Genomic DNA, 27,536 nt, shown 5'->3' on the forward strand with positions numbered 1-27,536 from the left:
TTCATATTTGAGATGTTCCTGCTATAAAGTAGTCTCTGAGCAAGTCTAACAGAAAGCTTGGCCGTGAGCTGGGCCCATAGCTGAGAGCTCAGAGTGAAAGTTCCTTTTTTTATGTGTTACCTGTTGGCAACCTACCTACTGTGCACTGGGCACAGCGCTGGGCTCTGGGGGAAGGGGATGCAAAAACTGGATTTTTTACCTCTAGTCTTAGTGCTAGGAGCAGGTGAGGGGGAAAATCCATTCTGATCAAGGCAAGACCATAAAGTAATGCCTGAGCTGCGCTTGAAGAATGAACACATAGTGATGTTCACAGAGAAGGGTCTGGAAGGCAGGGGATGTGGCCTGAGCAGAGGCATAGGATGGTACGAGTGGTGCCGCTGGGAAGATGGATTGTTGGGGAACTGAAGAGGCAGAGGATGGAGAGGATATGCTGGGCTGTTGCCAAGTGATTGAGAACTTTGATATTCATCTTAAGGAGTGTGGACTTTGTGTAGCTCATAATGACCCATGGGAGCTTTATGAGCAGGGAGGTAACTTGTAAACATCAAGTGATTTTTTTTTTCAATGAAAAGCAAACTCATAAATATATATTCATTGAAAGTTACTTCAGCTATGGGCTCCTGTTGTGACTCAGTGGTAGAGCACTTGCCTAGCATGTGTGAGGCACTGGGTTCGATTCTCAGCCCCACATAAATAAATAAAATAAATAAATGTTCATCGACAACTAAAAAATACTTAAAAAAAAAAAAAAAAAGAAAGATACTCCAGTTATCCCGAAGACTATGAAGCAAGAGATGAAAATTCCTCCTCCTTAGAGGTAACCACTGTTCTGACTTAGGATGTCATTTCACCTCGTGTATCTATAGATATAAGTACACAAAAGCCAACCCTGTGACAGGAAAGGAGATGGAACTATCAGCCCTTCTCCCCCATCTCTTCCTTTCCTCTCTCTTTCACACACAAAACCCTACTTAATATTTAACCTTTATATAAAATACTACTGTAACCAAGGAGTATCTGTGTCTTGTCACGCGGCTCATTTTGTGTTCCTTTGTGTTATTTCAGAGCATGGTTTTGTTGGATACTCACCAGAACTACTACAGAACAACACTCTGCCAGATTACAGTCCCGGGGAGACCTTTTTCACTGTGTTTGGGGTGTTCTTCCCAGCAGCTACAGGTATTACCATTTGGATTCTTTTTCACTCACACGTTAGGAGTGTATATTCTTGGTTCCCAAAATTCAGTGTCAGAACTGTCCTGCCTGCACATGCTCTTAAGATGTATATCTGACTTTAGAGATGGCATTGGCTTTGACTAAGAATCCATTATTATAACAATTCATTTACTTGCTCGTAATTTATGAAGGCCTCCGCATGATTTTATCCTCCTTAGCTTTTATACTCATATATTGATAACTCTTGGCCAACTTAACAGAGAGGCTCTATTAGTCTTAGGGCTGAGCAGGATGGATTCCTCAGCATGACAGGCTCCCCTCCTCATACCTGGAAGGAGTGCATACTTGGTTTAGAAGCTCTTCCCACCCCCTCCTTTCCCATTGCAGATTCTTCCAGGGGGCCTGGGTGTGTAAGGTCCCGCAGGCAGGGAATGAATCTCTTCACTCAACCGATTCCCACTTTCCTGCTCTTCAGTAGCCATGGAGCAGCGTTCTAATATGAAGGTCCCTGGAGATCGCTTGCCTTGTGCTTGTATCCATGGCCTGGAAGGCAGTAAACTAACACGTTGACAGGTGACCCGCAGGAGATGTGTTCAGGGACTGGGCTTGTCCCCAAGGCACAGACTCAGAGGAACATGTCACTCCCTGTCTAGCTAATATTGTGAGCTGGAGTGTGGCTGCTGCTTTCTCCTTGTCTTCCGCCCTGTCTCCCTCTACATTCCTATGGGTGCCATATCCCTGCTTATTACCCTCTCCCCAAATAGGATAGGAGTAGAGAAAGAAGAAGCTATTAGAATGTCTAAGGTGAAAAAGGCAGCACATATGTCAAAAATGTGGAGACACTGGAACCCTCATCCACAACTCATGGGATGCAAATGGTGCTACCACTTTGGAAAACAGTGACAGTTTCTTAACAAGTAGACGCACACCCAGCGTGTCACCCCTGCTTATGTACTGCAGAGGACTGAGAAAGCATGTGTTCATATGAAGACTTGTCTGTGAAAGTTCAAAGCAGTTCAATTTGTAATAGTCCCCAAATGAGAGCAGCTTGAATATTCATCAACAGATGAACAGTTAAATCTCCGTACAGCCACACAGCAGGAAACTATTCAACGATAAAAACAAATGAATTATTTACGTACACAACAAATACATAAGTTCAAAACCATTATGCTAAGTGAAAGAAGTCAGACCCCTCAAAAAATACCTAAAAAGATAAAATTAGATAATTAAATTCTAGAAAATGCAAGCTTTAGTAACAGCAAGTTGATCAGTAGGTACCTGGGAATGAGATTTAGGGAGCAAGAGGGAAGGATTATTAAGGGGCAGGAAGAAATATCAGGGGATGAAAAATGCATTTCTGATTAGATGATGGTTTCACAGGTCTCTCCAAATGGAAGTATTCATCAATAGATTAACAGTTAAACAAAACTTTTCAAATTGTTAAACTTAAAACATATGTACCCAAGCACCGTGGTGCACACTTGTAATCCCAGCCACTCAGGAGGCTGAGGCAGGAGGTTCACAAGTTCTAGTCCAGTCAGGGAAACTTAGCAAGGATCTATCTCAAAAAAAAAGAGTTGGGAATGTAGTTCATTGGTAGAGCACCCCTAGGTTCAATCCCTAGTACCACAAAAACAAACAAACAAAACAAAATCACATATGCAGTTTATTGCATGTTAATTATACCTCAATAAAGATGTTAAAATGAAAAAAATGAATTTATTCACCTTTCCACTTTTCCAAAGCTCTTTTCTCTCCTTTTCACAGCCTGCCTCCCTTTTCCTAATCCCTCCTCGACTCCCTCACTCTCTCCTTTTGGAATTCCAGGTCTGTCTCTCCAAAGAGATGGGTCTTTTCCCACCACTGACTTCCCTGTTAGAATCTTCAGTGGACATTCTTGATTTCTTGCTTTATTCGACTCCTGAGGAGTAATCCACTTCCTGTTCCTTTCTCTTGCCTTGTGTTTCCTACTCTTTACTGCCTGTGTGAGTTCATCCTCTTCTGCCTGCTCATTAAATGCTACTGAGATTCATTCTTTTCTTTCTCTACTGTTTTCCTTGGAATCTCATCCCTGCCCATTATTCAGTGATCAGCCCCAGAGCTGATGACCCCCACATTCACAACTCTAGCCTAGACTTGTCCTTGAAGGTTCCCATTATTTATTCATTGTTTATTACGTGTGACAGTTCTCATTATTTATTCAGGTTCCCATTATTTACTCATTATTTATTATATGTGACATCTTCTTTTGGCTATCTTGGACCCAACAAGTTCAGAACCAAACTCATCCCACCTGCCTCCAAGTGACTCTTTACCTGTACTCCTGGTCTCAGTGAATGGTGTCTGTGCAGTTGATTGCTCATGAGAGTAAGGGGAGTTCTTGGGGATTCCTCCCTCTTTCTCCCAGTATTCTCCAATACTGTCAATTTTACCTCCTAAATATCATGGATTTTCTCTTCTCTTCCTCTCTGCCATCTGACCAGTCTGGTCCAAGCTTCATCTCTCACTTGGATCATTGCTTGACATTCCTTGTTCATGGAAATGAGCCTGAAACTAAGGCTCAGTAGTGACAGGTCCTGGTGCACAAACCCACATTTGCTGGATAGAGTGACTGTAAATCTTTATCCTGCCAGGAAGACTTAAAACTAATGTCAGTCCTTCATGACAACTTCTGGCCTTGCCCTGTTTGCATCCATTCAGGGTCTTGGGATCCTACACTGTACCAAGGGATATTGGAATCTCTGGCTCTTCCCCATCTGTGTACAGAGCCAGGCCCTCCTGTTGTCCTGTGTGCCAGGCCTTCAGGTTGATGCTGCCTCTGCATCAATTTTGGGAACCAGAAATCTGCTGACCTTGGGGATCCTGTCGTGTAGGTACTTCCCAGATCATTCTTTCTGAGGTCTTGCTAAATCTCCCCGAGTGCTGCCAGGGAATGGGAACAAAGTCCCCATTTATCCAGAACATCTGGGCTTCTCTTTCCTTGTCCAGGGACACCTCTGCCCAGGGACAGCTACATGGGAACTGACTGGTGCAGTCACACTGGGCCCCATGCAGAAAAGAGTTTAAGGCTTTGCAGTTGCTAATTTTTTTTTTTTTTTTTTAAACAAGGGATTCTGAATTTTTGTTTTGACTGAGCCCCATATACCATGTGGTAATTCCTGTTCTTGTCCCCCACGCTGTCCCAGCCATTTGTCTGGTTCTTTTCTACTTCTTCAATCTTTTAAAATCTAAGGGCTCAGGCTATGGAGTCAAGTCAACACAGTATGCAGATGAATTCTGATTCTTCTCTGCTGCACATCTTCCCCAAGGCCATCGTATCTAGGTCAGTTTCCTCTTCAATGGACAGAAGAGGAAAGGGAGAAAAGAGAAGGAATAAGAAAATTTCACATGGGACACATTCTAGCCCCTTTCCAACCCTCCCCTCCCACCCTCTAATTGAGCACACATTCATGGGACTCCCCTAGGGAGGTTCCCTGGGGTCTGGCAGGGAGTCCCTGCCAGGTGAAGGCTGGGTCAAGATACAGGTTAACAGTTACACCTGGGACTGGGACTGTGGGACTTCTTGGCTGATCATGCTCCAGAGGCAGTCATCTCAGGGTGTCCTTGGGCACCCCAGGAGAGCCCTGATTTCCCCATAGTTTGCATATCCTCCTTTGCCTCTGAGGGCCCCTAGTCCTGTTAAAGGAGAGGAAGCCTGATATGAGTTGGGGGCCGGGGTGTAGAACCTCCTTTCCAACCCTTCTTTCAGACAGGAATTAGCAGTGGCCTGAGGTTTGAGGATGCCCCCAGCAAACCAGAGTTGGAAAGATAAGATCAGCTAGTTCAGCAACTCTCAATTTGCTTTTTTTTTTTTTTTTTTTTGTGGTACCAGGGATAAAACCCAGGGCCTCATGTATGCTAGGCAAGAAGCTGTCTACCACTGAACCACACCTCCAGCCTCTTCAATTTATTGCCTTTTAAGCCCATACTCCTCCTCCTTCTCCTTTTTCTTCTTCTTCTACTTCTTTTTTTTTTTTTTGTACTGGAGATTGAACCCAGGGGTGTTTAATTATTGAGCCACATCCCCAGCCCTTTCTATTTTATATTTTGAGACAGAGTCTTGCTAAGTTGCTTAGGACCTTGCTACTGAGGCTGGCTTTGAACTTGTGATCCTCCTGCCTCAGCCTCCCCTGTTGCTTGGATTATAGCCGTGCTCCACCACACCCCCCAACCCATATTCCTTATTGATAATCATTATTAGAAACCTCACAGACACCGAAGATTCTGCCCCAGGGGTGGGTGCGTTTGTCTTCCTTTGAGAATAATTGCTACCTAAGAATATTAGTCAAGATTTATTTTTGTGTGTGTGGTTTAAGTTATGAAAGTTTTATTTTGTAATATTCCAAATATTATAATACTGAATAGGCTGTCACTACACAGTCTTCTTCAGCTCGCTCCTCCTAAGGGATGGGTTTTCCTGCCCTCCCGTTCCCTGTCAGCCCAACCAGGTTGGGAATCACTGATACCTTCCCTTTACCAACTGGGGAAGGAGGGGCACAGAGCGGCTTAGGAGGACTTGATAAAGGTCACCTGCTAATTAGTGAGTGGAGTTGGGCTATTGTCTGCTTGGGGGTTGCCCTCCCCTGGTTCTCTCTGTTTACCAGGACCCCCAATGTAAACATGGTAGGCAGGATGGATGATTTGTACCACTTGTTTCCCCCTGGCAGATGTTTGGTTGAGCTATGAAAAGCATGGATGATTGGCAGTTTCCATGGTGATAGATTCGCCTAGGATTAGCTGTGAGTGAGTCATGGCTGGGGCTCCCTCCAACGCCATCCTCTTCTGGAACAAGAGAACCTCCAGGCAGTGGAGAGGGGAGAGAGGTTTTTGAAGAACAGACACTTCTGCCCCCGCCACCCCAGGACATATGACTTAAGTTACTTCAGACATTTTATCCCAAAGGCAGGCGACTTCCGAAGAGCAGCTGAAGATTAGGTGCTGGTGGCCGCTCTGGGTTGATGCAGAACAACCTCTTGTCCTCACTGCGCTGGGCTCTACCACACTCTGTGGTGGCTTCAGGGGTAGGGGTGGGGCTTTGGCCTCGACTGCCTTTGCTTTGTTTCTCAAAGCACTTTCCTTCTCCAAGCTACACCACCAAACTTTCACTGGAAAACAAACATCTCTCCCTACAGGATTTTCACAAACACACCCTTACAAATGCAGCCACTCCAGGGGACCAGGACCTGGTCCATGGAGGAACTAGGAAATGGAAATTCACTGAGAAAAATACCAGTTGGGTGAAGTCACATAACCCTTGTCCCCAAATCCCAAACTCTTACTGGAAGGGATCAGAGCCTCTTTGGCCACAGGCAGCAAGCACATGGGTCTGTGGTTGACCACACCCAACAACAACAACAACAAAAATGTGATGAGAAACCAACAGCTTTTGCCAGAGTGTCCCTAGCCACCTTTCCTTGTCAAGATTCCTGTGATTTCTGTGATGCCCTTTGACCTTTTAAGCCTGGCTCCCCTCCTGCTCACATACACACCCTGGGAAGCTCTGCTGGGCATCTCAGATTGCTGTCTGCAGCACCCTCAGCCCCATGGCCCCTTGCTCTGGGTCAGGTGCCCAGAGGTCACTCCCCTCCACCCCCTAGGCCATAGTGCTGACCCCACCTAGTCCCCTACTCCTGTCCTCCCAAGCCAACCCCTGGGTCTCCTCACAAGTTGTATGTCTTGTCGGCAAGAGGACGAGAATCTGTTGAACCAGAATGGGGATCCCTGGTTTAAGAAATAGACCGAGAAAGGACAACCTGAGATGGGGCAAGCTTCACTTCATTCTGATGTGTAAGCAGGAGCAGGAGAAAGGAAGGAAGCTTCGTAATTATCATAATGCTTGTTTTTATAATTTTATTTATAGAATTAACTTATAATTTTAAATTATGCGTATTTATTCTAAATACCTATAATAATGATTATTATTACTTGAACTCAGGAACTCATTCGTGCAAGGCAAGCAGTCTACCACTGAGCAACTTCCCTAGTCCATTTTTTTTTAACTTTTTAATACCTTTATTTAATTAATTTATTTTTATGTGGTGCTGAGGATCGAACCCAGGGCCACGCATGTGCTAGGTAGGTGCTGTACCACTAAGCCACAACCCCAGCCCCTCCCCAGTCTTTTTAAATTTTATTTTGACAGGGTTTAACTAAGTTGCTGAGGCTGGCCTCAAACTTGCAATCCTCCTGCCTCAGTCTCCTGAGTTGCTGGAATTACAGCACCACCAGATCTAGCAGTTGGGAAACTTTTAAAAAATAAAATCTTTGTAAGACATCTGGACACTAATGCTCGGGTATCTGTTTTGTTCTACGCATCACGTCTAAATCTAGTTCTAACGTCATTGATGATATTTTTAAATTGCACCGGAAGCTGAAAGAAAGCAAAGCATCTCTGAAACACTTAGCAAGGATAGGCAAACACACACTAAATCAAAATAATTTTTCTAGATCTAGCTGGCAAGACATTTATAATTCACTGGAACTAGAGAACATCTGCTCAAGAATTGTGGAGTAGTACAAGGGTAGAATTCTGGAAGTGACAGCCCCCCAGGTGCAAGCCCCCTGCCACATGTGCACTTTGCCAGCAGAGACACAGTCACCCTCCTTGGCTCCCCAGGACACACCCAGAAAGCTTCCCTTCTGGAGTTTGAGCTGCCTCCATCTCCTTGTCCCTGTGTCTCTGTGTCTGTGATTCTCATTATCTACTTCTGGCTTCTCTGCTTTGTCTCAACGGTCACTTTGTGGTCCTATTTGGGTTGGCTCATTCCTGTGTAGGTGTCAGTCCTTTCTCCTCCCACTGCCCAGGATTCCAGCTAGTATTCTACTTGGGCCAGCCCCGAGGGCCTGTGGGAAGGATGTGGGGGAGGAGGAAAGGGCGTTTGTTATGAATACAGAGCCTGTTTAGAAGCAGGAAGCAATTAGGGTGAATCAGTCACTTTCCTTGGTAGAAGTGTATATATATAACCCGGCCAGGTGGTGCACTCCTATAATCATCAGCTACGAGGGAGGCTGAGGCAGGAGGACCGTAAGTTCAAGGCCAGCCTGGGTGATGTAGCAAGAGCCTTTCTCAAAATAAAAAATAAAAAGGGCTGTGATGTCAGAAGCAGAGCACTTGCCTCACACTTTCACATCTGGTCCTCTAGAGAGCAGGGTGCCTGACCTCCACCCTGACCTGTGTCAGCATGAGCCCCTGAGTTCTCTTTCTAGTATCTAAAAAAGATACTAGATACTTCCTAGTATCTAAAGAAGAAATATATACATATTTTTTTTTTCTTTTTTTTTCCCTCATGGTCTTCATGAATTAACTTTCTCAAACGCTCTGAAGGAAAGTGTACAAAATGACATGTCATGGCTGGGGACATAGCTCTGTTGTAGAGTCCCCTGGGTTCAATGCCTAGTATCACAAACAAACAAGAAATTACCAAAAGAACATGAAAAACTACAGGATGTACTAAAATGGCAAGAAATAAAGAGTAGTATGTAATCACACAAAGTTGGATCAATGGATAGACATTTTCCAAGGTCTGGGGGAGCAGGATAAGGCCCTGGCAGGGGTGGGAGGCAATGTGGCCTGCCGGGGGAGACACAGCACCCAGTCAATCTGGTGCTATGGGTCCCTTGCAGGGGATCAGAATTTGGGAGGTCCAGGAAGGGGTGGTGTCAGTGGGTGGGGCTGAAGCTTGGGAAACCCTGGACATCAGGTTTATTTGGCAGCAAAGTGTGGGGCTCCTAACCTTGAGCAGAGCATAGGCGATAGGACCTGGCTCCAGAGCTCTGGTGAGACTAGGGCAGGTCCTGGGCATAGCATTCCTTGTTTTTGGATCCAAATCTATACATGACTGAAAAAAAAGAAAAAAAAAAAAACACCAAAAAATCTCTCCCTATATGTGTGTGTGTATATCCATCTACTGATCTATCTATTAATATATATCTCAGTGTAGAGGATCTATAATATAAGACAGTATTCTCATAACTGTCTGTCTCTTTCTTTTTTTAGTTGTAGATGGACACAATGCCTTTATTTACTTATTTTTTTATGTGGTACAAAGGATTGAGCCCAGTGCCTCATGCTTGCTAGACAACTGCTCTACCACTGAGCTACAATTCCAGGCCTCATACCTTCCTCTTACACCTGAAATATTCATCCATAAGGGCAACCCATTTTTGTTTGTTTGCTTTTATTTTAACATTTTTTTTAATTTAAAAATTTGTTCTAATTAGTTATACATGAGAGTAGAATGCATTTTGAGACATCATACGTAAGTGGGGTACGACTTATTCTTCTGGTTGTACATGATATAGAGTTACATTGTTCATGTAATTATATGTGTATATAAGGTAATAATGTCCAATTCATTCTACTATCATTCATACTCCCTTATTCCCTCCCTTCCCATCACTCCCTTCTGTCTAATCCAAAGTACCTCTATTCTTCTCCACCCGCTCATTGTGAATTAGCATCTGCATATCAGAGAAAACATTTGGCTTTTGATTCTTTGGGATTGACTTATTTCCCTCCAAATTCATCCATTTACCGGCAAATGGCATAAATTCATTCTTCTTTAAGGCTGGATAATATTCCATTGTGTATATATACCACAATTTCTTTATCTATTCACCTGTTGAAGAGCACCTAGGTTGAGGGGCAACCACTTTTAATTATTTTTAGTACTTTAAGAGTTAATTGTGGGCTGGGGTTGTGGCTCAGTGGTAGAGCACTTGCCTAGCACATGTGAGGCCCTGGGTTCGATCTTCAGTACCACATATAAATAAATATAATAAACCTATTATGTCTAACTACAATTAAAAAATAAATATTTAAAAAAATTTAAAAAGAGTTAATTGTATATCACAGAACAATACAATTATACCTGTCACCTGATTGATTAGTCAAAGCTAATACAATTATACCTGTCACCTGATTGATTAGTCAAAGCTAATACAATTATACCTATCACCTGATTGATTAGTCAAAGCTAGACATTGTACATTCACCCTGGGCTAGGAAGTGTAGAGTTTAGCTTACTTACATGCTCCCCATCCACTCCCCAATTTTTGACAGTTATATCTTTGTTCTTAGTTATTTTGTTGGTTATCCTGATAACTTTAAATAACATATTTAAATCTCTGTTATTTTATTAATTCTAGGCTTCATTCTTCCATTCCTTATTATTGGGAAGGAGAGATTCTGTGTTATATTTTAAGACTGATAATAGTCATTTTATCTTATTTGTACAATATTTTTATATTTAAGGAATGCTTTAGTTACTGTCCTCATTTTAAGGGAATCTGCATCATCTTTTCATATTTGAGCTTTTAGAGCAATATCAGGAAAACAACAAGTTTGATTGTTCGCAAGTAAGTGGTCCAAAATTGTGAAAAATATTATTTACAACTTTAAGTGAACACACACAGTTATACACCCACTTCCCACCCTCCACCTATTAACCATTTTGTCTTAAGGTTGTAAGTTAAGTCTTTGGAACTATGAAATATTGGAAATGTCTTTGCTCTCCTTAGTAAACACTTAGAAACTCAAATTCGTGACGACAAGGTACATCATAAGTACAGAGTTCAGTTTAAATTCATTGTAACAGGTATATAAATGTTCGTTAGTGTTTTCCTTGTCTACCTCACCAATTTAATGGCTAGTCCAAGGCGTTGCTTGAAGCACTTTCAGGTTTTCTTATTGGATTAATTTCAGTTTGTGACACTACAGCCATTAAATCTTTCTGAGAGACGATCATGGGGCATTATTTTCCCTCACATTGCTCTGTGAAAGATTTTAGGTTTGTTTTTAATTCCTTCTACTTCATTTGCTTCTTTTCACTTCCTAATATCAGTTAACTATATCCTGATTTTTACAAAGTCAATGTAGCCAATATTCAAATTCTGCTTTATAACTTTATATCCTCTGTGCTGTCTATAGGTCAATTTCTGAAGTTAAAACCAATTAACACGTACTTTATGACCCTGTTCACTGAGGAGCCAAGTAGTGGGGAAAGCAAGTTGTGGTGGCGCACACCTATGATCCCAGTGGCTCTGGAGGCTGAGGCAAAAAGATTGCAAGTTCAAAGCCAGCCTCAGCAGTGAGGCCCTTAGCAACTCAGTGAAACCCTGTCTCTAAATAAAATATTTTTTAAAAGGGTTGGGGATGTGGCTCAGTGGTTAAGTGACCCTGGGTTTAATCCCTGTTAACCCCTAACTCCAAAAAAAAAAAAAAGTAATAAGGTAGAATTCCATTCCTCCCTGTGATTTTGATGTGGTCCTTGTGCCATTTAGGGAGAATGTTCCTAATATCATGGCCAAATGGGTTAATGTTTGTTAGCTTTTATGAGTTAGGATCATCTCATTTTCTAGCTTGCTTTATATTTAGACCTTGACTTAACTTTCTTGTTCACTTTTCCTATAATTTCTTTTTCTGTTTTTTTCGAGGTACTGGAGATTGGACCCATGGGTGCCCTATTACTGAACTATATCCCTATCCCCCACCTTATATTTTTAGACAGGGTCTCACTAACTTTCCAAGGCTGTCCTCAAACTTGTGATCCTTCTGCCTCAGCCTCTGAAATCATTGGGGTTTTGGCATGCACTCCAGCACCTGGCTCCCTGGAGTTTTAATAAGTTTTCTTTCTTTTTTTTTTTTTTTTTTTTGTTGCTAAAACAAGTAGTCAGTGTATCCCTTAAGATCACTCAGTGTGTTAATCAGATGGCTTCTTTTGTTGAGTACATTTCCTATCCGGAAGCCTCCCTCCCGGGGTGTCCATCATTTTGCCCCAACCCCTGCTTCTTTTTCTGCTGTCCAGCTGTCATTCTGGGAATTCACTTCAGCACTGAGTTATCACCACTATTTCTGAATGTCGTGTTTTCTCCTCTCATGGTTTCTGTCTTCATTTTGCTCGAGTATGCACTTCTGTAGCTTCTTCAGAAAAGATATGGGGAGATAAAGTTTCTGGACTCTTTTTTGCTTAACTTTCACTTATTTGGTAATCTGGCCAAAATTCAAAATTCAAAAAAAATTTTTTTCCCTCAAAAATTTTAAGTTGGTGCTCCTGTGTTTTCCAGCATTCAGTGTTGCAGAGAAGTCCGATGCCAGAGCAGGGTTGGATTTTATGTGTATCCGAGAGCCTTCAGTCGTGGTAGGAAGACACCTGAGAGAAACAAAAGGAGGAAAGATTTATTTGGCTCATGACTTCAGAGGTTTTGGTCCATGGTCACTTGGTCCTAGCACTGTGGTCCTGTGGTGGGTAGCACATCATGGCAGGTGGTGTGTGGTGAGGCAAAGCTGCTTACATTATGGCAGCTAGGGAATGAGAGGCGGGGTCTCCAAGGGCACACCCCCAGTGACCTCACTTCCTCTCACCAAGCTCCACATGGTAAAGGGTTCTACCAACTCCTAATAGTGACATCAACTGGAGATCAAGCCTTTAATTCTTAAGATCCAAGCCATAACACTGTGTGAGTGTTCAGTTGTTACATTTGGCAGCCTTTAGGATTTCTCCTGAAATTGCACAGTGATAACATATAGGTGTGATTTTTTTTTTTTTTTTTTTTTTAATTTAGTTCTTTGTGCAGGATGCTCAGTGGGATATTTCCGTTTGAAGACTTGTGTCTTCTTTGGTTTAGGGACATTTACTTCTGTCACCTACCTGGTTATTAGCATTTGTTTTCTGAATCTCATATTAGTTGGCTATTGTGACTGTAAGATTTCTTTCTGAATTCACTCAAATTTTCTATCTTTTTCATCTTTATATTAAGTGTTTGGATATTTACTTAATTTTATCCTTCATATTTATTGCATTTTAAATATTTTTAATTTCTAAATGTTTTTTTCTAGTGGGATTTTTTTTTTCATAGCTTTTTTTTTTTTTTTTGGTGGGGAAGCACTGGGGATTGAAACCTGGGGTGCTTAGCCACTGAGCTATATCCCCAACCTTTTTTATTTTTTATTTTAGGGAAGGGCCTTGCTAAGTTGCTTAGGGCCTTACAAAGTTTCTGAGGCCGGCTTTTAACCTGTGATCCTCCTGCCTCAGGATCCTGAGTTGCTGGGATTACAGATGTGCCCCACCATGCCCAGCTTCCTCATTGCATCTTATTTTATAGGTAGAATATTTTCTGGATATTGTATCTGGAGTTACTAATCAGTGTTTTCTTCAAAATTCTCTCCGTATCCTGATTTAAGTTGTTTCTTCCCTATTTTTGCAGGTATTTGTTTATTGGTTGCTGGTTTTCATCACACATCTGGCCATCCTTGGTGGTTGGCACGGATTCCCCTCCCACAGGGTGTTTAGGTCTGTTTCCCTGCTGGGGTGGGGAGGACAGATTCCTGAGCAGGCCCCGTCTAGGATGCGACATCTACCTGGCAGCCCTGGTTGTCTTCAGTGTATTGAGAGCCCCAAGAAAAGCCTTGCCAGGTGCTCTTTTCCGTCCCTTTCACTCTGCCATCTTCTGTGTCCAAGAAATTTATGGAGGCCTTTCATCTGCATGGATGCCTTTCTCTTTGCATATGGGGCATTTATTCCTTGTCCCCCTTCATTACCCTTTTAATAGGATCATGTGAGAGGGGAATGAATGGAAAGAAAATGCACTTACCAGGCCATTTTAGACAAATGAACCTTTTAAGCATCCTTTTCCACACACTTCAAAAAGATCACTGTAGAAATTTAAGAAAAAATATAAACAATCCAATAAAAAAAAATCTCTTTTTCCATCACCCAGAAATAACATTGTTGACATTGAAAAACACATTCTAGCCCCTTCTATGCTTCTCTCTGTCCCTTCACAACAACGGGACCCTAACATATGTTTTCTCTCTAACATGCCTCTTAAAACTAAACAATAGCTTTAAATATCTTTGCATGTCACAGCATATCCCCGACAATATTCCAGACCTGGTATTTGTTGAGACATTTATTTAGGCAGCCTTTTATTTTTAGACGTTAGGTTGTTTCTAATCTTCAAACACGTTTTTATAAATTTTATACTAAAGCTTTACTCATATCCTCGACTAATTCACATTGGATAAAATCCTAGTGGTACTGATCCTGGGTCAAAGTATATGCAGGCCCCAGCCTTGGTCCAACATATAGGGTTCTCTTTGACATAGCCCCGCTGTAACTTTCTACCCCAAGCTTTGACTTCACTCTGCTTCACTTGGATTCCATGAAGCATTTCAGCAGAAGCAAGTGAAAGCTGAACTTTCAGAGTTAGACTCTTGCCACTTAGTAAATGTGATCTAGTCTTTTTTAATGACCCCACTCGAGGACTTTTCTATAAAATGAGGAAATAATTCTTGACCTCTCTGAAGTGATTGTTTTGAGGATTACACAAGACAAAAGTACATGTAAAGCACTTATCACAGGCCCTGACAGGTTGGAAGTGTTCATGAATCCAGAATGACAGTGTGGGATCCATATTGACCACTGAGCCCATTCAACCCCTCTTTTTAGGTCACACTGGAGGTGCACCCTCCACCCCTGTGAGGTTTCCTGGCCCACTTCATTGAGTTTCCGAGTGCTTATTGCCTGGGCCCTCATCCCATGTTCAGAACACAGCATTTTGTTGTTTTCACACAGGTGAAGAGACAGCATCCTTGACTGCCGACTCAGCTGTTGGTCCTTCACCGTGATGGATCAATTCATTTTCATCAGTGTTCTTGGGGTCTATAGGTGATAAGGAAAAGGTGGTACCATGTTGGCAGGTTCAGGGTTGGTTTTTGGAGTTTGTTTAGAGCCCTCTGGTAGCTCAGGAGCTTTGAACATGGTCTCTGGTCCTGACTATTAGAGGTATCTGACCCCAAGGATGCTTGAATCCCTAGTGTAATCAGTAGGCATCCGTTGCAAGGAAATCTGCCGAGCAGAGGTCTGCCAGGCCTTGTGCTGCTGCTGAGCCACTCCAGGGCATTGTCCCAGCTGGGAAGGCAGGGCTCAGCATGCAGTACAGGGACCTTTGTGTGACTTGCAAGACACCTCCCTCACCCTCAATCCTTTGTACTGGGCAATGAGATGCCTTTGTAGCTGGAGGAGATTTCCTCCTGAGTGTCACTCAACCACAAAGGTCTCTTTCATGGCCACGCAGATGCCTCCCCAGTTGCCAGGGGAGATTGAGAAGAGGCCTATTTGTGAAGCTGCACAAATAGGAAAGGCTTGATGTGGGGGGAGCCTCCAGGACAGGGCCCTGGAGGAGAGGAAAGGCAGCCCTGGGGAAGGTGATTCGTGGAGTGCACTGCATCACCAGGGGGCCCACCCCGTCTGGGTGTCTTTTAGGAGTCATGGCCGGCTTCAACATGGGAGGCGACCTCAGGGATCCGGCTGCCAGTGTCCCCCTGGGCTCCCTAGCAGCTGTTGGCATCTCGTAAGTTTCCCTCCTGGCAACCAGTCTAAGCTGGAGAGTGGGAGAGAAAACCCCAGGCAAAAGGGGGGGATTGCCCCTTTTATTCTGGGAGTGCCCCAACTGTGACCAATCTATTTCATATGCCGATCCTCCTTTTAATACTCGCTGGGCTGGAAAATTCACGTCTGGTGGGCTCACACACTGCCCTTGCACATCCAACCCGCCTGGGAATGCAGGGAGGAGGGGGGTCATTAATGCAGAGCACAGGCCAAAGCCTTTCATTCCTTTTTCCTCAGCCTCTCGCCCTTGCCCCTGCCCCTTCCTCACCCTCATTTTGAACTTGGGGATTTTATTTTTATTTTTTTAACCATTGAATTTTCAGACCATTGGCAGGAACATACACATGAAGAGCTTCACAATCAGACAGATTAGGGCTTTTTATCCCAGTTTTCTGTGGCCAATTTGCTGTGTGACTTTGGACAATTCACTTAGCTTTCTGAGCTTCCATTTCCTTTTCTAAAAGACGAAGATAATGATAAATTTGTGCCTTAGGAACTGAGGAGGAGATACCATATTGAAAGCCACCTAGCAGAAGCTCAGAGACCAGCTCGGTTGTCAGGCTTCATTGTGCCACCCACACTAGCAGGCTGGGTGACCTTGAGTCTGTTTCTGATCTTCCAGAATCTCCTTTTTCTCTCAGGACCAAGAAGGAAGCTCCACTGGGGAGATGTAAAAACAAACAAACAAACAAACAAACAATGAGATCATAGACACGACCATGTCTTGAGAACACTTTTATTACTTTAACTATGATACTTACATAATATTTATGTATCTATTTCAGAAACACCAAATCTGCTCTTAGCTTATTGCTGTAGCACTGTTGCTACCAGCCAGGCACAGGGTATCAGGCCATAATGCAGAATAAGGCAACAACATTGGGAAGATAATCATGACACTAGGGAGAAAGTTGATGATGGGGAGAAAGGAAATAGGATTCTACAGGAGAACGCTGTCTTGGTTTTGGTCACAACCAGGAGGCTCAGGGGGAACCTTTGGCCTGTCTTCTCAGTGCCCAGATGGGTGGGGAGCCCTCAGGGACCGTGTGACCTATTCAGGGTTACAGGGTGTCTTGGGGCAGAGCCAGGCTACGTTCTGCATTTTCACACTTGGCTTTCCAGCCTGTTATTTGTGACCAGAGACCAGCAGACCTCAGTGTCCTCTGCCCAGGAGGATGGGGTGTGGGGCCTTGGGTCAACCCTGACCTGCATTCAGGCAGCCTAGAGGCCAGCTGGACCTCCCACCTCTACATCCTCAACACCCTTTTTGTTTTTCTTCTTTAATGTAAGAAAGAAACAAAACATTGACACCTTTTTTTTTCTTTTTTTTTTGGTAAGAAATGTGCTAGAGAAGAAACAGCACAAAAAGGCCCCACCAGGCCAACTTCGTGACTGCCCTTTCTCTTTCATTTCAAGACAGATTCCCATAGGAAGCAAAGGTTGAGCAGTTTGGCAGGGGTGAGGGGTGGGGGTGGTGTTGGGATGGGACTGGGCAGATCGGATGGCAGCTCCCCTCTGCTCTTGGGTTTCACAGGTGGTTTCTGTACATCGTCTTCACCTTCCTGCTGGGCGCCATCTGCACCCGAGAGGCCCTTCGCTATAACTTCCTGATAGCTGAAAAGGTGAGTGAGTCCTACCCAAAGGCCTTAGGCTGTTGGGTCATTTATTTGTTCCCATCAACAAATCGCGGCCTCTCCCTTGCAATTCTATCTTGGGATTTCATGTAGACTTGACTCCAGGGCTGAAGTTTTGGGGAGTCAGAAATGATGGAGAAGGTGCAGGTTCTGCTCATAGATCCCACGAAACAGATCATAGTACCCAGAGAGACACACAAGTGCACGTGGCTAGAGACATTTCCTCATGTTGAAAATCAGAACAGAGGCTAGGGCTGTAGCTTAGCAGCAGAGCGCTGGCCTTGCATGAGGCACTGGGTTCGATCCTCAGCACCACATAAAAATAAACAAGTAAAATAAAGGCATTCTGTCATTTACAACTACAAAAAAATTAAAAAAGAAAGAAAGAAAATCAGGACAGAAATAGAAGAATCTGGTTGCTCCAAATCCCCAGCTCAGCAAGCTGCATTGAGCTCTTTTTTGCTAAGAGTTTCACCTTCCATCATGAATAGAAAGCTGCTCACAAGCAGCAAGGTGGGTGCTGAGGGACAGGGACAGAAGGGAGGCGGAGGAGATGAGGAGCCCAGTGCTAGGAGGGCATGACAGGGAAGCAGGGCAGGACCCTCACCCTTTGGACTTTCCCCAGAATCTCAGAAAGTCTGGGTTGATTTGGCTGCAATGTCTTTGTTTCTGGGGCACACACTCTGCCAGGAGAAGATTAGCAAATTCCTTGTGTTCCATAGCCTTGTTTGCATGCTGGAGCTCATGTGACATCAAGGAAATTTACTTGGCATCATTAAAACCCATGAGAATAAGATTTCCAGATATTCCTGAAAATTCCCCTGAAATTCCTACCTCTCCTCAAGTTCCTGGAGGATCCATGGATCCTGAGATTCCCATCATTTTCCCAGAAGTGTAGTCAGGGAGTTTTTCTCATGGTTAACTCTTGAGTGTTGCCGCTTACGTTTTAGAAGAGAGTACCTTCCTTTCTTGGTGTGAAGCTTTGCAAAGCAGCTGATCTTCTCAGAGGGCCAGGAGACTCTGAACTGACTTTTTAGAACTGCACTTGGGCTTAGTTTCCACCTTAGCACAGGTTTCTTTTTAGAGCATGTAGACATTGAAGTAAAGGAGATATTTGTTTTCAGGGATCTTGACCTTAGTATGAAAGCAGGTTTTGAAAGGGGAAGCAGTTCAGGCAGAGGAAGAGCTGATACCCACCTTGTAGCACCCAAGGCCTCAGGCCCCCTGCATACAAGATTTGCTCTGAGGGAAAGAATCTGTGTCAGTTATGTTTATCTGATGCACCTTCCATCTGGAGTTTCACTTCCAAAGGCCTTTTCTCCAGTGGTAAAATGAAAAGCGTGGCCTGCATTAAGGAACTGAAGGGAGCAGCTGAAGGGGAGGGATTGTTTGACCAGGGAGAACTGCTTGCTGTTCATCTGCAACTTGCCAGTGGCTGGCTAGCCCTGCCGGCTTCTAAAGCTTGTTCCTTTCTAGTGGATTCCTTCACAGAGCTCCTTTCAACTATTAGTGACTCAGATCTGGATAGAAAGAGATGAATTTTCACCTGGTTTGAGATTCCTTCCCCATCTTTGCAAGGAAAGCTCAGAATGTATGTGTGAGGGTGGGCAGCTTCCTATCCAAGGAAGGCCTCGAGAGGAATAGAACAAAAGCATCTCCAGAGAGAGCATATTAGAGCCTTTGTGGGCAGAAATCCACACCCTATAATACACACTCGAACTGAGGGAACTTTCTTTGGAATGTCAACTGTCCCAATGGGTGAGACAGGTGGGCACCCCTTAGCTGGTTGGCAGTACCTGCTACACCGGGCCCTGCCATAATCCATGGGACCGTATCTATTAAGCATAAGCTGAGATGGACAGTGGAGATTTAAGTCCTGGAGAGGAAGAAAGACCATTTCCTGGAATAGGTGACTGTAAAAACTGTGATGAAAAAAAAGTGACTATTCTTGCTTCTCAGTCATGAACAGGGATTGGTGCAGCAAGAAAGTGAACAGTAATAGAACAACCAGAACAACTCCAAACAGGCACACACGGGTGCTCTGCTGCTCTTTGAGCCACTCCACATGAGGATTACATTTCTCCTTTCTTGCTCTCCAGTGTCGCTCGTTGGCTCTGCAGTGGCAGGTCCTACACTCCGACACGAAGCTGGGCCACAGATGACTTTACTAACAGTCCCTGGAGGGCAGAGCCTGTAGATGAGAGTGTGAAACCTGCAGAGGTTGGGAGGTGCAGGGGCAGTTGCTTTACTAGACACAACCAGTGCCCTAATGCAGTTTGAATAACTGCTTGGCTCAGGTTCACATTTAGCTATGACCTAGGTTCTGAGCCAGCATCCCTGAGTTTTCCTGAGCCCTGAAGAAGGAAGACTGCATCTGTCTGGTGCTGTATCACCTTCAGTCATGGACACCTGCCAGCCTCAACACACTGCCCCTGGTGCTGGTTCACGTGAATCTCCTCCATGCATGTCTGTCTCTTTCTCTTGGGTGTTTTTTGCCAGAACACCTCTATTCAATGGCTGCAGGCTGCTTGGATTCCTTTCCACTGATCTACAGCTGGTCATATAATCTGATCCTTCCTGGGTTTCTTGAAACTTTTCAGAACTCTCCTCCAACCCCTTCCTTCCTTCCTTTTTTTTTTTTTTTTTTTAATTACCAGTGATTGAACCCAGGGGCACTTAACCACCAAGCACTTTTCATGTTTTATTTAGAGACAGTGTCTCACTGAGTTTCTCAGACCTCATTAAATTGTTGAGGCTGGCTCTGAACTCGTGATTCTCCTGCCTCAGCCTCCAGAGCCGCTGGGATTACAGGCATGCACCACCAAGCCCAGCTGGGATCTATTTCTAATTATTTGGCTTCCCACCCCAAAGAAACCCAATTTCTCCAAGTCTTTTTACTCTTTATCCCCACCCCAGAGGAACTCTTTCCCTGCTCCTGGGTGTCAAGTCTCAGTAACGTCATGCTTTCTTATGAACTTTAACTCCTCTCCACACTCCTTTTGGGGATATCTTTACAGATAGAGATATTTGTTTGAGGGAGACTTCCTCTCTCTTCTCAATAAATTCACCATCATTAATTGAATAGAAAAAGCTAAAATAGTCAATACCAATATTATTCAGTGATAGAGAAAGAAATTTTATGAAGAACAGTTTTAGAATTAAATAATCAATGTTTCCAAATAAACCTAAATATAATCCAGGAAATGGATGTTTATTACAAATTAAAAAGCCTAAGTATCTTAGGAACCCTCGGACATGCTAACTAGCAGAATAAGAGCAAACTAAGTAGGAATAATACCCCCAAAGTATCTTTGTAAAAATTGGAATCCCCCAGTGAACTCTAACCGTTCTGGATTTGGCAGTCATGGCTTCACAGGCTCAAGAGGGACCTTGGAAGCCCAAGCTGTGCATGGGAAGGTGGGGCTTGGACAGAGCTGGTGGATGGTGAGTGGTCCGAGTCCTCTGCTCAGTACCTGCCACCAGCCCAGCCTGACTGTCCTCTGTCCTCATCATGGACACAGTGCTGCCTCTCAGGAAGTGAAGCGGACTTTGCCTCTTAATGGAAAAATGGCTCCCAAGTGAGAGATAAAACTTGACTGAAAGTTGCAGCATTGGGTTAATCTGTGGAGTAAGGAGAGAATTAGAAAACTCATGACTCTGTGGGAACATGATATGGGAGAAAACCCAGGGGCTATTAAGACATTGCCTTATTAATGCATTTGGGCTTGTAAGGGTTTCAGGATGTCACTCACCCTCAGCAACATCAAGGGGACCAGGGACTAGATGAAGCAGAACAAGTCCCTTGCAAATGACTTTAAACCAAGAGAAGGGAGAGCAGTGAATTGGTAGAATCCCTCAGTGGCCGAAACTCAGAATGGGACCTGAAATAAAAAAAACAACAGCAGAAAGATATAATTATTTATTTTCATGAGTAGTTAACAAAGAATTTAGGGTAGTTCACACCTGTATACTATTTTGAAAAGATGACTTTTTCCGACAATGCAAACAGGCATATGACACAAGAACATCATTAAAAAAAATATTGACACACAACTACTCAAATAAATTTTCACTTCCACCTCTACTAGCGTTTTTAGCAAACTTTCAATACAATATGAAGAGAAAATGATTAAGTTCAGCAAGGGCTGAGAGCAAAGCCGCATGACTTACTACTGTAGTTCTAATGCTGGTCCTGTGCCTAACACCATGCCAGGAATATAACCATCCTCATAAAATTCTTCCTAAATGGATGGATGACAGAATAGCAGAATTGGATTCTGGTGGGAGAGAGATAGAATGGATTTTTAAAAAATAATTTCTCTATGTGTGTGTGGACTAATATTTCACGTATTTTTCAGGAAAGAGACTGAATAATAGTTTTATATCTAAAAGTGGTCAGTGAACAGGCCATTCTAAACACAGTTGACAAACTAAACATAAAAAACTCATTATATTTGGACACTCCCCCATCTGTCCTCAGCCCCAAGGGTTCTGGAGGAATCCCAGGGTGTGTCTCTAGATGACTAGCCAAAGATGAAGTCACCAGTGTCACGCACTCGCAGAGTTGGAGACTCAGAGAGTTTCTGAGGTCAACCCAACATAGAAGGATGCCGACTGGGGAGTCTCATTCCCATTCGAAGTAAGAGGACAGGCTTTTTTTTTTTTTTCTTTTTTTGGTGGTGCTGGGGATTGAACCCAGGGCTTTGTGCATGCGAGGCAAACACTATACCAACTGAGCTATATTCCCTGTATATATACAGGCTTTAAATGAAAATAAATAAATAAATAACATAACATAACATAAATATGTATTCCGCCCTCTATGTTCCCAGGTCCCACTCCCATTAACTAGCCTGGATCAAAAAACATTCAGAAAAAGCATTGCATCTGTCCTGAAGAAGGAAAGATATTTCTCTAAACAATATAGAATATCATCTATTTACCTAGCACTTACACTGCATTTAGGCAGTGTATTGGATCATATGAATCTTTCACATTTATTAAAGTATATGGGAGAATGTATGTAGGTTGTATGTAAATTCCCTGCCATTTTATATAAGATACTGGAGAATCCATGGATTTTTTTTTAAGTTGTAGATGGACAAAAGACCTTTATTTTATTTATTTATCTTTTATGTGGGGCTGAGGATTGAACCCAGTGCCTCACATGTGCTAGGCAAGTGCTCTACCACTGAGCTCCAACCCTAGCCCATCCATGAATTTTTGGTATCCTAGGAGTTGTGTAACTAATCCCCATGGATACCAGAGAGAACTGTAGAGCCTTTCAGGTAAGAAACAGTCAAATTTATTCAAGGAGATACCCTGCCTGCCTCTCTGGAAAAAGTCTATAAAGGCAAAAGCAATAGATATGATGTACTGTGCCCAGAGGTCCTTCACACTGGCTGCACATCAGAATCACCTCAAAGGCTTTTTAAAAATCAACAAACTATGTCCCATTCAATACTAATTAAATCAGAACCTCTGGGGTGATTCTTATGTAAAGCCAGAGTGGAGAAATACTGAGTTAAATTTTCAAAATGCTTTTGATAGAATTTCATCATAGAGTCTTTTTTTTTTTTTAACCAGTCAACATAGGATGCGTTTGGTAGAGAAGACAGAAACAAAGGTCACAGATGAATGATCACATCTCAGAGGGGATGGAGGATTAATCACAGGACCAGTTTATCTAACAGTTTTGTAAGGTATCAAGGGCACAGACCACATAAGTCATGTGCCTCATTAATTCAGCTGCTGAGCCCTGTTTGCCAGACTCTGTGATAGGTGCTGAGCAGAGGGGGGGGGGGGAAAGATACACGATTCATTTCTACCCTTAAGGAGCTCCTGGTGCACTGGCAAGGCAAACAGTGAGCCTCATTACCTATCCTGCAGGGGGAAAAAATAACAAAATGCCATCAGAGCACTCAAAAGTGATGGGAAACATCAGATGACATCAATTTCATGTAATAATAAAATGGTAAATGAACGAGAGGGAGAAAAACCCAAGAAACCCATGACATTGAAGAAGAGAGGGGAGACTCACTGGGAATAAGAATGACATAATACATTTAGGGAAGGGCAATCCAACTGAATTAAAGACAGGATGTTGCTCTGTAGAGGACTTTGGTTGTGTCTGGCAAGCCTCTGACTTCCATGACCATTTGGGAGTTATTCTACCTATGCATGGTCTTGAAGGGTGTGAGACCCCATTCAAAAGCCCAAAGAACAAGACCTTCTCTTGCCTGTCCCTTGACAGCCCTGGTAGGGCAAATGACCAAGGCTGGGCATTGGATGCGCCAAGTGTACCAATGAGAGAAAGATGAAGACTTGGTGAGAGGTCATCTGCAGGGTGGCAGGGGTGCTGGTAGCATGCTGGCCAAACTCTTCCTGGTGAGGAGTTGGAGGAACTGGAGTCCTTCAAGCTTGGGTCCTGCCTTTCTCCAGGCTGATCTTTTTTTTTTTTAAAGAGAGAGAGAGAGAGAGATAGGAGTTTTTTAATATTTATTTTTTAGTTATTGGCAGACACAACATCTTTCTTTGTATGTGGTGCTGAGGATCGAACCTGGGCCGCACGCATGCCAGGCGAGCGCGCTACCGCTTGAGCCACATCCCCAGGCCCTCCAAGGCTGATCTTTTGGCCTCCTGATGATTCTGTGAACCTCCAGTGCCCTACAAATATATTCATTTTTTTTTTACAGTTCTTTTTTCCAATCAAAAATCCTGACTGATGAATTCATCAGTCAAATTACTCTAGTGATCATTTATGAGCCAGGAAATAAGTCTAGCCAAGGGCTTATGTGCAGTGTAATTTGACAACACAGATCTGGTGCACTGCAGAAGCAAGGAAGTAAAAAAGTAGGGCATGGAGATCCTTCATCAAGAGGGGTCTAAGTGACAAAGCTGAAAATTGTCTCTAACCTATCCGTAACAGTTGGCAAAGAGGCACTTGAATACACGGTTCCGACCACTGTGCCTACAGTGAGGTAGGATGGAGAGGGTATCACAAATAATCAAGAAAACTGAGAGGCTCCCTATAGGTATGAAGGAATCCAGCTCAGGAGGGTTAGAGGTTCAGGATAGTGTGGGGCACAGCTTCAGGGCGGGCAGCACTGATCTTTTGCAAGTTGACACCAAGAACAGTTCTGCCCTCTCCTGTTCTATCTGTTGGTGCCTTTGGGCCATATTGGTCATGGGTATCATTCACTCATCATTTATCTGTGTATCTGTGTTGGGCACCACGAACACAAGGGTGGACAAGACAGAAGCCCTACCTAAAGGAAGCCTGCAGGTTGGTGAAGACAATGATGGACACTATTCTATCACTATGTTGAGGTGCCATGGGACACTGAGGAACAACCACTGTTGTGAGGGGATTTAGGGATGGCCTCTTGAAGGGGGGAGGTTGTTCTGAGTTTTGGTGCCCAATTAGGAGTTCAATAGACAGACTGGATAGATTAAGGGATGCGGACAGAGGGTTTCAGCAGGCGGAGAAATCATGCTGACCAATGATTCTATGTGCAGGGAAGGGATGGAGAGGGCACAGACGGTGCAGGGCCTGTGTATCAAGCCATTGATATGTTTGCAGCAGGGTCATTAGGATCAGATTTGAGGTTAGAGAGGTAACTCTGGTAGAGGCCTAGGCGATGATTTAGAAAGAAAATCTTCAGAGGCAGGAGGCCAACTGGCATTGTAGTGGCCAGCACTTCTCCAAAATGTGATTCCCAGTCCATCAACATCAGTATCACCTAGGAACCTGTTGGAAATTCATATTCTCAAGCTCACTTCACACCTACTGAGAAACTCTAAGGGTGGGGACAGAAATCTGTGCTTTGATGAGCCCTGTGGATAAGTGTGACTCCTGTTCAATTTGAGAGCCACTGTGTCGTCCCTATAAGATGTGATGGTAGACTCACTTGAGATAGTGGAATGAGGTGTAGTGGGGCTAGGAAAGGGAATTTTAACTCAGAGGCTGAATCTATAGTGTATAATTAGGTGAGTGTGGGTGGGTGAGTGCCAGGGGAAACAGGGTCTGGCAGTGAATGATTATATGAGTCAGCTTTCATTTACTGTAACAAAATATCTGAGACAATTCTTTTAAAGAGAAAAGGTTTATTTTGGCATATGGTTTTAGAGGTTCTAGTCCACCATCTGGTGGATCCATCCATTGCTTTGAGTCTCTGGTAGGGATGCCAGATGGCGAGGACAGGGAGTATGTGGTGGAACAAAACTGCTTGCAGCTAAGAAGCAAAAGAGAGAGAGGAGGGGCCTGGGGTTTCACAATCCCCTTTGAGGGTACAGCCCTCATGACCAAATGACTTCCCACTAGGTTCCACTCTTAAAGGTCCCACTACCTTCCCAAAGGGCCACCCTGGTGTCCTGAACCTTCAACACATGGACCTTTGAGAAATTTCAGTATCCAGAATTTCTCTATCTGTAGCAATGACGAAACTGCTTTCTCTCACAGGTGTCCCTAGTGGGCTTCCTATTCCTTCTGGGCTTATACATCTCGTCCCTGGCCTCCTGTATGGGAGGACTCTATGGAGCTCCCCGGATCCTGCAGTGCATTGCCCAGGAGAAAGTGATTCCTGCACTCGCCTGTCTGGGACAAGGGGTGAGTGACCCTTTTTTATTGAGAAACGGATTTTTCTGTTAACCCAATGTTGACTCATAAATTGCTTAAGTTTTTCTGATTACAGCCTCTGGTCAAGTTCTCTAGGGTAGAACGAATGAGAGAGCAGAGGTCATTTCTCTCAGCTCTGTCCTCTGGCTGGCTTAGGCTGGAACCAATTAGATGAACATCTTAAATGTCACTGCCACGTGACTCCTTAACTCCAACATCGCTAACTAACTCGTCATAGTAGCTTGGGCCCCAGCAGCAGGGAAGAGAATTGCCCTCTCATTTAATAAAAACGAATCCTGAATCCTCCGGGTCTAGCATAAAGGGGAGCTGGTCATGAGGGGAGCTGGTCATTAGGGGAGCTGGTCCTTGCAGGCCTAACTCCCCCTTGACACTCCTGTTGTCCTGGGGGTTGCTGTTTGAGGATTTCCCACACGACTGGATTCTGGGCTGTCTTAACCACCATGACCCAAACCTTGATGGACACAGAGTAGTTTGGTTGAGTCATGGCTAGGATGATCAAAAGAATATTCCTAAAACCTAGGGGAGGGCTGGGGATGTGGCTCAAGCGGTGGCGTGCTCGCCTGGCAAGCGAGCGATCCTCAGCACCACATGCAAACAAAGATGTTGTGACCGCCGAAAACTAATAAATAAATGTTAAAAATTCTCTCTCTCTCTCTTAAAAAAAAAAAAGAAAGAAAAGAAATGTCTGCTCAGATCCTTTGCCTATTTAAAAAAAAAAACAAAAAACCTAGGGGAATGACAAAAGAAAAATAGACATGGAGAATCCCCATGATCTACAAGTTTTAGCTCGTTTTTGTCTTGGGGGGATACCCCCAGCTTCTTCTGATTCCCAGCCTCCGTGTTGGGAGGGCATATGAAAATCAGCTATAATTTCCTCCTTGACCTTCATCTGCTTCTTTTTTGGCATGGCGTGGAGGATGGGTGACTGTCGTCTCTACTACCTTCCATGTGTGATAGTGATATGACTTTTATTTTATTTTTCTTCCACTTCATTTATTTTTTATGAGGCGAAATAAACAAGGGTTTAAAACTAAAAGTAGAAAGTATACATTAAGAATTTTTGCTTCTATCATGAGTCTTTCTCTTTCCCATAGTCTCATCCTGTAGTCACTGCTTTTCTTAGTTTTTTTAAAATTTTCTCTTTCTACACTTTTTATTGGTATATTATAGTTGTACATAATGATGGGATTTGTTTTATTTATTTTTGAATATTATATACAAATGGAGCCCACTTGTCATTCCTCTGGCTGTACATGGTGCACTGGCCCTCCAGTAGTATAAGCATATATGTATATAGGGGGATAATGTCTGCTCATTCTACAGTCCTTCCCATCCCCACAGCCCCACCCCTCCCCTAACTCCCCTCTATACAAACCAAAGTTCCTTCATTCTTCCCAATCCCCCTGCCCCACTATGGATCAGCATCCTCTTATCAGAGAAAAATTCGGCTTTTGGTTTTTTGAGATTGGCTTATTTCACTTAGCATGATATTCTCTAGTTCCATCCATTTACCTGCAAATGCTGTGATTTCATTTTTCTTTAAGGCTGAGTGATATTCATTGTGTGTGTGTACCACATTTTCTTTATCCATTCATCTGTTGAAGGGTATCCATAGTTTAGCTATTGTGCATTGAGCTGCTATAAACATTGATGTGG

General features: G+C 43.6%; 1 protein-coding gene across 2 annotated transcripts in view; it reads left to right on the forward strand.

Moving 5' to 3' along the window:
* Positions 1-27,536, forward strand: part of Slc12a8 (solute carrier family 12 member 8) — a 118,501-nt gene that overhangs the window by 61,542 nt on the left and 29,423 nt on the right. Inside the window, exons 4-7 of one of the 2 annotated variants that reach the window (XM_076868533.1) lie at positions 1,066-1,179; positions 15,483-15,570; positions 17,143-17,230; positions 25,704-25,850. In XM_076868533.1, coding sequence (XP_076724648.1) covers positions 1,066-1,179; positions 15,483-15,570; positions 17,143-17,230; positions 25,704-25,850 — 437 coding nt within the window. The remainder of the gene's footprint in view (positions 1-1,065; positions 1,180-15,482; positions 15,571-17,142; positions 17,231-25,703; positions 25,851-27,536) is intronic. The other variant, XM_076868532.1, reaches the window with a different exon arrangement.

Source organism: Callospermophilus lateralis, chromosome 10, assembly GCF_048772815.1.
Source record: "Callospermophilus lateralis isolate mCalLat2 chromosome 10, mCalLat2.hap1, whole genome shotgun sequence".
Classification (NCBI taxonomy): Eukaryota; Metazoa; Chordata; class Mammalia; order Rodentia; family Sciuridae; genus Callospermophilus; species Callospermophilus lateralis.